The sequence below is a fragment of the Ctenopharyngodon idella genome, chromosome 11 (assembly GCF_019924925.1).
Source record: "Ctenopharyngodon idella isolate HZGC_01 chromosome 11, HZGC01, whole genome shotgun sequence".
NCBI lineage: Eukaryota > Metazoa > Chordata > Actinopteri > Cypriniformes > Xenocyprididae > Ctenopharyngodon > Ctenopharyngodon idella.
Genome location: NC_067230.1, coordinates 20823455 through 20833164, shown reverse-complemented (window position 1 = coordinate 20833164; position 9710 = coordinate 20823455). Strand labels below are relative to the sequence as shown.

Genomic DNA, 9710 nt, shown 5'->3' with positions numbered 1-9710 from the left:
ATATACCTTTGTATTTTTTAAGAAAATGACCGATCGTTTCGCTAGATAAGACCCTTATTCCTCGTCTGGTATCGTTTAAAGCCCTTTGAAGCTGCACTGAAACTGTAATTTTGACCTTCAACCGTTTGGAGACCATTGACGTCCACTATAAGGAGAATAATCCTGGAATGTTTTCATCAAAAAGCTTAATTTCTTTTTTCGACCGAAAAATGATATAAATACTGTTCAGTTTCTCACACAAACCGATCGTTTCGTGTCTTAGGACATCAATGTGTCATCACGAGCCGCAGGGTTTAATTTGGATTTGTCTGTGCATGTTTTTTTGACTCTTATAGATGGTGTTCCCATTGACATGCATTATACGACTGACAGACCGCAACGGTTGGAGTTAAAAATCATCATTTGTTTTCTACTGAAGAAACAAAGTCACCTACATCTTGGATGCCCTTGTGGTAAGCAGATAAACATCAAATTTTCATTTTTGGGTGAACTATCCCTTTAAGTACAATAAGTCTTAGAGACTTAATAATAAGAGAATAAATCAATCAAAATACACCTCACGATAGGTCTGAGAAGCTCTTAGCCTAAAAGGTCCTCTTTTTAAGCATATGAACCATCTCTGTATATCTCTAGCCCAAAAACATGGACTTCTCCAAGCCGTCCTCTGCCTTGGTGTACTCTAAATGGGATTTAAAATAGCAGCTTTTATAGGAAAGGCTATTGCGCACATATTGAAGATAGTCTGGGACTCCCGGACAGATCACATTATCAGCAAGCAGAACGGTGCCTTTCCTTAGTAGACCACAATCCTATAAATAAAAAAAGAGAGAAAAAAGAGGAGCAGAAAATTATGGATATATGCTTTCAGTAAAATCGAGAAGAAAATACTGACATAGCACTGAATTCATGATGTTTTGCATTGTAGAGACACCATGATCTCTAACTGAGATTGAATGTAATTACAGTCGTCAGAATCAAACACACCTCCATTAATTTTGTGTCAGGGAGGTAACGGTCCTTCCAGTGGTCCAGAAAAACTAAATCAACTGTTTCAATTCCAAAGTGCTCCTTCATGCGTGGGATCCAATCTTCAGACGCACCTTCTACAAGCTGGACCTGATGAAGTAAAACATTAATTCAAGGCATAATAATTAGGAAATGACTCCTTTCATTTGAAATATATAGGCTACAAATATAATGTTTGCAGAGAGTAGAGTAAATAAGGACTACTGAATGTAAACAATGTAAATTAAGTGTTTGTGGAAGAACAGGGCCCTTACTTTGTCTTCAAGACCTGCCCAGGCGATTACTTGTCGAGCAATTGCAGCATAATCACCATTGAACTCCAGTGTTATCAGACGAGCTCCAGGAGGAAGCAGACGAGCGATGCGCACTGTAGAGTATCCACAGTATGTGCCCAACTCTAGGACCTTCTCTGGGTTCAATTCATTCACCACTGAGTCCAAGATAGTACCTGAGTGTACACACACACACACACACACACACACACGTTTGTTTCACTATATTAGCGAGGACATTGCATAAACTTCCATTGATTTTATATCAGGTTATTTATATTTTATATTTTATATCACCTAACCCCTAACCTAGAAAAATGGCCTCACTAGTCAGTTGTTGTCATATTTCACTGTACATTGTAAAAAAAATATTTCCGTGATTTGTTATCACAATATTTTTTCTTTAGTCAAATCAGCTTAAATAATTAATGTGGCTCAGATAACATAATATTTCGAGTTTCTGTTGTTTAAAACAATCACCTTCATTGTTTTAACTCAAATTTTTAATTTCAATGAACTCAAAATTTTAAGGCAACCAGGTAACTTACTTTTTTAAGTTAAATCAACAATTCTTTTTTACAGTGCATAAGTGAGAACATTTGGCACGTATACATATACATAAGGACAAATATAGCCAAACCTGCACACACACACACTCACACAAAATAAAAAATAAAAAATAGTTACTGTTTGTATTTCAAATTTATAGTTGGCTCAGTAAAAGTTCCACAAATTAGTGAAGTTGAGTTGACATACTATTGCATACAATATATGCAGATTCAAACAGAAATACATTTGTAGTTCTGCATCTTATTTTGGACATGGAACAGTAAAGGAATGTTGACATTTGACATTCTTAAAAGTTTATTCAGAGCAACATATATTTAAAGAATATTCACTACGTCTCAAAGGTTTGAGGTCTGTACAGTTTTTTTTGTTTTTTTACAGGTTTTGTACATGTTTTTGAAGGAAGTCTCTTATGCTCACTAAGGCGGTTTATTTGATAAAAAAAACAGTAATATTGTGAAATATTATTACAGTTTAAAGTAAAAGCTTTCTATTTTAATACATTTTAAAATGTAATTTATTCTTGTGATGACAAAGATGAATTTCCAGCAGTCACACGATCCTTCAGAAATCATTCTAATATGCTGATTTGGTGCTCAAGAAACATTTTTTTATTGAACATTTTTGTGCAATGACAAAAATAATTTGACACGAGTCTGGAAATACAAAAGCAGTGTTCTGACCTTTCTCGTCTCCAATGTTCATAGCCCATTCACTGTGTCGGCAGAAATGATCAATGGCCGAGATCACACTCTGAGGGTCACCTCGGGTTGCATTCTTCTGTACTGCTTTCAGCAGACGCTGGTCACAACAAAGACATAAAGAGTTCTGGTGACAAAACTGTTTACTTTATGGGCCTCAAAAGTTTGACATCGTTGACCCCAGTCTAGGGATCACATGTCCTATTAAGCATCCTAGTTGCAGATGTAGGACAGAGGTACATGCTGTCATTTTGTATTGTGATAGAAAACTGTTTAACCAGGCCTGATTGAGTCACCTGTGGTCGAGTAGATCTGGTCAGAGTATCAAGAGCACGCTCAACGATGACATCGTGCCAGAGTAACGCGAGACTGCCGTTGAACTGCACAACAGCAGGGATGAGCCAGGAGTACAAGACGTATAAAAGCACTGTGACCCCGACAAACCAGCACAGCAACACCAGCAACATGCTAGAGCCAGACACAGAGATTCATAAACATTCAAGATACTTGAATTAAGCTAATAATCACGTACGGTACAGATCTAGTTAATTAGTGCAGAAAAATCACAACATAAACATGTCTGTTCAAAGTGTTTGCATTGCATTAAGTATTTCAGAAATGTATTATTTTATTTAATTGTGCTCTCTTTACCATGTAACAAATTGAAAATCAATATACACCACTGTTTAAAAGTTTGGGATCATTAAGACATTTTAATGTTTTTTTAAAGAGTTTTCTGCTCACCAAGGCTACATTTATTTGATCAAAAATACAATAAAATTGTGAAATAGTATTACAATGTAACATAATTGTTTTCTATTTAATGTATTTTCAAAATGTCATTTATTCCTGTGATGCAAAGCTGTATTTTCAGCATCATTACTCCAGTCTTCAGTGTCACATGATCCTTCAGAAATCATTCTAATATGCTGATTTGATGCTCAAGAATTTTTTTTTTTAGTATCAATTTTTAAATCAATTTCGCTGCCTAATAATTTTGTGGAAACAGTGATACATTTTTTTCAGGATTATTTAATGAATAGAAAGTTCAAAATAAAGCATTTACTTAAAATATAAATCTTTTGTAACATTATAATGTCTTTACTGTCAACTTTGATCAATTTAATGCATCCTTGATTAATAAAAATAATAATTTCTTTCAACAAATACTTTTGAATGGTGGTGTATAATACAGCAAGCAATATTTTAAATTAATCCATCAAAAACCCTGCATGGGCATTTTTTTTTTCTTTCTTTTTTGTCCGATAGGCAACCTTTCAGTAAAACCCAGATAAATGAAGGAAAGCCTGATATTACTGTGCATCCCTTTGAACGGTCTGTGTAAATTCAATGTTTAAACAATACAATTCTATCACCTTTCAAGACAGCACACACTATCAAAGTGAGGGCATTCCATAGGCGTAATGGTTGTTATACTGTACAAACTGTACATTCTCTCCCCCTACACTACCCCTAAACCTACCCATCACAGAAAACATTCTGCAGTTTTACATTTTTAATAAAACATTTTTTAGTATGTTTTTAAAGCTATTTTAAATATGAGGACTCATGAAATGCCCTCATATTTCATGTTTACGTCGTAATACCACTGTAATACCCATGTCATTATACAAATTTGTGTCACAAAAACACGCACACACACACACACCAATGTATTATACTCTAATTATACTCTAATACAGCCCAGGTCTACACTCCTGCAGGTCATGAGATGAATGTATATGGAAATTAATGTTCTCATTCAATGCTGTGCTTTCATCTCTCTGGCCATTCCTCTATTGTCTTGGTCTAATGAGATGGGTGGTTACTATGCAGCAAATAAACCCTGAAATGAAAATCTCTCTCATGTGATCATTTGGCTGCTATTGCTACAACATGTCGCTGCAGCTCAATCTGTCCATGAAGTAGATATGGGGACAAACTGAAGACTGAAAATAAAATGAATTTGTTTGGGGTTTTTTTTTTTTTTTTTCATTTCCTCACAAAAAGTTTGTGTTCCTGGGTCAACACCACTATATGCAGCAATAATGTGTCAAATATTTATTATTACACTACCATTCAAAAGTTTGGGATTCTTTTTTTTTTTTTTTCAAACTAATCCTGTAAAAATGCATCACAGTTTCCACAAAAATATTAAGCAGTGCAACTGTTTTCAACATTAATAATAAGAAGAAATGGAGTAATGGCTGCTGAAAATGTAGCTTTGCCATCACAGGAACACATTTTTAAAATATTTTAAAATAGAAAACAGTTCTGTCATGACAACACCCGGAGTGTTTGGCATGAAAGCGTGCTGAAAACTGCTACGCAGATGCCGGCCAATATTACAATAAAAACAATATTACTGTATTTTTGCTTAAATAAATGCAGCCTTGGTGAGCATAAGAGACTTCTTTCAAAAACATTAAACAATCTTATCAACCCCAAACTTTTGAACCACAGTGTAAATTGCAAATCTAGCATTCACTTTAATGAATGAATGAATTGAGTCTACAGGATGGTTTCCAACTCCACTCTTAATCTGCACATGTGTTAAATGTAGGAGCCTTTTCCCCCTAAAACATTCAAGTGATCTTTGATAAATTTCTGTCTTAAGAATCAGTGTGCTAACACAATTTAGGCCTGCATCCTTGTTTGAGGCTTCCTTTTCAGATTTTGTTTTTGTTTTTGTTTGCAGAATAGAATAAATAGAACATGAAATAAAAATATTCACTGCAAAGTAAATATGTACTTTATCATAATAAAAGATATGTTAATAATTGTTCAGTTAATAAAGAAGACTAAACTAGTCATGGGGAGCAAGAAATTTGGTTCTCAAGTAGGATTTTAGAGTTGCATGGCAACAAGCACAAGGTTAAGAGCTATTAGACAAAGAGTATGGCACCCCTGTGAGAGAACCATAACAAGGGCTTCTCTGGCTTTCTTTAAATATATACACAAATGTAGCTGGGGTCTGGAGTGGAATGCAGAGTTCAGCCACTTTGCTGGATAGCCATTGTTAGTGGGAAAATCCCCTCAAATGGGTGTCAGAAAGGAATGAGTGAAGCACAGAGGCTGGTTTTCACAAATGCATTGCAGTAAATATTTACCAGTGAATGCATTTATGCATTGGAAAAGTCCAGTATGTATAATGTTAATTCACACAGCAATAGCAAGGATCACAGCAATCATGATAAATAGCACAGGGATTTCATTATAAATGATAAGTGATTTTTATATCAATATTACATGCTATGTTTAAGTTGATATCATTAGCACTACATAATAATTTAAAATGAACAAGAAATGCGATAGACTAAAAAAGACTGTTCTGTCTTCAGTGATGTGCAAACATGATAATTGGTATCGGCTGACCAGAACACACACTGTGAACCATTTACTAAACTAGATTTAACCTAAATTGGGTTTCAAATTTAAACTAGATAAAAGCCAAAAAAATATCTACAAAAGTGAGCAAAACACATAATAATAAAAAATATAGTTATTATTTAAATAATGAAAGAAACCTGAAAGAGGGTTATAGGCAATGTAATACTATTATGAACATACAACATATTCATTTAAATGTGTAATAATAAATTATGTAATAAAAGACAATTGTGTATGTAATAAAAGACAAATATATTTAAAAAAGACAATTAAATTAAATTATCTAAATGATCAATGGTATGCAGTACAACGTTTTCTGAATATTTACAATTCAACAAAGATAGCAGCAAGTGACAAAAATGAAAATAAATGACCAATTAAGAATAAAAGATAGAGAGAAAACACTTACTTTCGATGAGGGCCTCTGTTTTCCTTTTACAATATGTCTATTTCATTTAAGGACCTTCTGTTATAACCAGCCTGCAAGGATGCAAATGCACATTCTACTGATCAGCTCTCTCTCTCTTTCTCTCTCTCTCTCTCTCTCTCTTTCTCTCTCTCTCTCAGCTGACCTTGTAATACGCTCTCTCACGTCTTCTGGGTAGTTTTGAGCTGTGTGGATTGTTTGGCCTCGTGTCTTTTAGGAGGATATACACCCCCAGAAAGCAAACATAAATCCAAATTAGGTCAGGGATCAAAAACTGGCATACAGGCCTATAGTGAACAGAAACTCCAGAACAAAACTTCCAATTGTTTTTCAACTGAACATTTCCCCTCTAGTTATTTAGGCTACTTTTTGTTAAAGGGTTAGTTCACCCAAAATTGAAAATTCTCTTATTTATTACTCACCCTCATGTCGTTCCACATCCGTAAGACCTTCATTCATCTTCGGAACACAAATTAAGATATTTTTTGTTGAAATCCGATGGCTCAGTGAGGCCTACATAGCCAGCAATGACATTTCCTCTCTCAAGATCCATTAATGTACTAAAAACATATTTAAATCAGTTCATGTGAGTACAGTGGTTCAATATTAATATTATAAAGCCACGAGAATATTTTTGGTGCGCCAAAAAAAAACAAAATAACGCCTTATATAGTGATGGCCGATTTCAAAACACTGCTTCAGGAAGCTTCGGAGCGTTATGAATCAGCGTGTCGAATCAGCGGTTCGGAGCGCCAAAGTCACGTGATTTCAGCAGTATGGCGGTTTGACACGCGATCCGAATCATGAAGCATCATGAAGGTCTCGGTTGCAAGCAGCGAAATATATCTTAATTTGTGTTCCGAAGATTAACGAAGTTCTTACGGGTGTGAAACGGCATGAGGGTGAGTAATATTTTCATTTTTGGGTGAACTAACCCTTTAAAGCACCCTGCATCGACTGGATCTTAGGTTATCGAACCAACTCATTCAACTGAACCGTTTCATGATTCGATTCATTCATAACGTAATGGCATGAAATGAGTAATGCTACTGACATAAATCTTAAGAAATCTTCTTGCAAAGTGTCAGGTGAACTGTTCCTTTAAAACAAATGGTTTCATGACAGACATTGAAATTACACATTAAATAGATCTCCTCTGAGGGCGTTTTTGACGCTGCTTGCAAGTAAGTTCATCCACAATTTATTATCTAATTTCGACTGACTACAATTTAGATTCTGTTCTCACGGAACAGGCAGATAAATCAGCTATTTGAGTAACTCAAAAGGATAAAACATTCGCAGAAAGCCAGCACAGCACCTCCATACGCTGCTCCTTCCAAAATACATACCTAGTGCTTAGACACTGTTAGATTGATGTAACCCCTGTCAATAACTTCAGCTTCGTCGCATTCTGCATGATTACTGCTGGGGAAATGGCATGTAAACCAATTCAACTATATAGGTGTTTTCTTTATATACAAGAGTAGGCTATACATATTGTTCTGTTGTTTAATAGGTACAACGACAACCTTTCTAATGGAGGGCGATGCAACAGCTAGCCATAACTTCTGATGACTTTTTTTATTCAACTTCCCACAGTACCGTAACACACTCAATATCAGTTCCAAACCTGGTTAATTTAATAGTATGTTACCGTATAGAACCTAATACTAGGCTACACATATAACCATACATGTAAATGTAAATAAATACATGAAAAAGAAAGGCATTTCACAGAAAAAAAAAAAATTGTAACTATTAAACAGCTGTATAGTATTGCTTTTAAGTTTTAAATAGGCTAGGCCTATATTTTAGTATACATTTTTAAATTGTTCAAAATTTGGCACAGTAATTATAACAATTAAATAAAATATAACCAAGATTTTTTATCACTGTCACATTTGTGTTGTGGCTGAGCATAGACTAAAGTAAATCACTGAACTGAACACTCCTCCTGCAACACCTTACTCAGCCCTTACAAAAATAAAAATAAATAAAATAACAATAAATAAAAGTGCAAAATATGGGGCCTGTGACAACCTTCCTGGGTACTCCCACCTAATAAGGCCCCTCCAATCTGGGTGTGCTCTAAAACAACTTTAGAGCCATTCAACACCAAATACTATCTTCTGTATTAAAACAGCTATAGAAAGTCATAGAAATGATACCATACCAGATACCAGAATCATTTCTTATCCCAGAATTACAGTTGATACTAAAAATGAATGTAGCACTGAACATTCTTTACAAAAATAAATACAATTAGCCAGGATGTATGTACATGTAAACAAACATGTGTATTACCTTGTTGAGTTTGGGTAGCAGGGAGTGTGTAAAGTTTCCAGTGCACATATTACCACAGGCAGGGCTCGATTTGAGGGGGGATATACGGGGGGATGGCATCCCCCTTGTTGAAAAAAAATTCAAAAATCATCCTCCCTTACCATCCCAGACAGCAACATAATGTGGCCCAGATCCGACCCACATTTGATACATGTGGATTACACATGGACCAGATGTGGGCCGGATCTGGGCCGACATTATGTTGCTGTCAGGGATCCCCTTTAGATTAATAGTGTTATGTATATTTTGTAAATCTTATCATGTATACAAGATTTCAATGACAGTCAGTTTTGTTCCTTTATGAGATCTCAATGGTTGACGGTTTTGTTTTTGCTATTTTACAAGATTTCAAAGACATTTGGTTTTGTTTCGTTACGAGATTTCAATGATGGTTGGTTTTGTTCCTTTACAAGATTTCAAAGAGAGTTGGTTTGTTTCCACAATGAGATTTCAAAGATGGTCAGTTTTGTTTCATTATGAGATTACACTGACGATCGGTTTTGTTCTGTTGAAAGATTTCAATGACAGTCTGTTTTGTTCGGTTTTGAGATTTCACTAATGGCCGGTTTTATTCTGTTATAAGATTTCAATGATGGCTGTTTTTTTTTTCTTTACAAGATCTCAATGATTGCAGGTTTTGTGTTGTTCTGTTTCAGACTGCACGTTACAGACGTACATTTAAAATAGAAAACCATTATTTTAAATTGTAATAATATTTCACAATATTACTGTTTTTCTGTATTTTTGGTCAAAAAAATGCAGGATTGTTGAAGATATGAGACTTTTAAAAAAAAAAAATATTAACAATAGTAATGAAAAAAAAAGTGCTTCCATGTAATTTGTAAGAACTAATTAATGTACTATATCATTTGCGATGTGAAACTAACTAACTACCTGCATGGCATGTGATGCAATGTAGGGATTATTTTTGCCCCAGGGTTATACCCCTTATTTTTGGGGGTTTATTTTAACTCTTTATTCAAT

General features: G+C 34.7%; 1 protein-coding gene across 4 annotated transcripts; it reads right to left on the bottom strand.

The window, feature by feature from the left end:
* Positions 1–448: 448 nt before the first annotated feature.
* On the bottom strand, positions 449–7972 carry comtb (catechol-O-methyltransferase b). 4 transcript variants are annotated; one of them, XM_051913280.1, is made up of 8 exons: positions 7733–7971; positions 6529–6593; positions 6366–6436; positions 2863–3034; positions 2549–2666; positions 1281–1474; positions 985–1116; positions 449–809 (listed from the first exon to the last, which is right to left on the bottom strand). In XM_051913280.1, the coding sequence occupies exons 4-8, from the start codon at positions 3031–3033 to the stop codon at positions 630–632; spliced, it is 795 nt and encodes a 264-aa protein (XP_051769240.1). In that variant the 5' UTR covers position 3034; positions 6366–6436; positions 6529–6593; positions 7733–7971; the 3' UTR covers positions 449–629. The 4 variants fall into 4 exon arrangements, with proteins under 4 accessions (XP_051769240.1, XP_051769241.1, XP_051769242.1 ...); XM_051913281.1 differs by lacking the exon at positions 6529–6593; XM_051913282.1 differs by lacking the exons at positions 6366–6436; positions 6529–6593 and having other exon boundaries at positions 7733–7972.
* Positions 7973–9710: the final 1738 nt, after the last annotated feature.

Bases quoted from the DNA above. Each gene is read 5' to 3' on its own strand.
- comtb (XM_051913282.1), bottom strand. From the start codon at position 3,033: ATGTTGCTGGTGTTGCTGTGCTGGTTTGTCGGGGTCACAGTGCTTTTA. The intron at 2,667-2,862 runs GTGACTCAATCA...TGTTGTGACCAG, and splicing joins CCAGATCTACTCGACCACAG to CGTCTGCTGAAAGCAGTACA. The intron at 1,117-1,280 runs GTAAGGGCCCTG...TTACTTCATCAG, and splicing joins GGGCAGGTCTTGAAGACAAA to GTCCAGCTTGTAGAAGGTGC.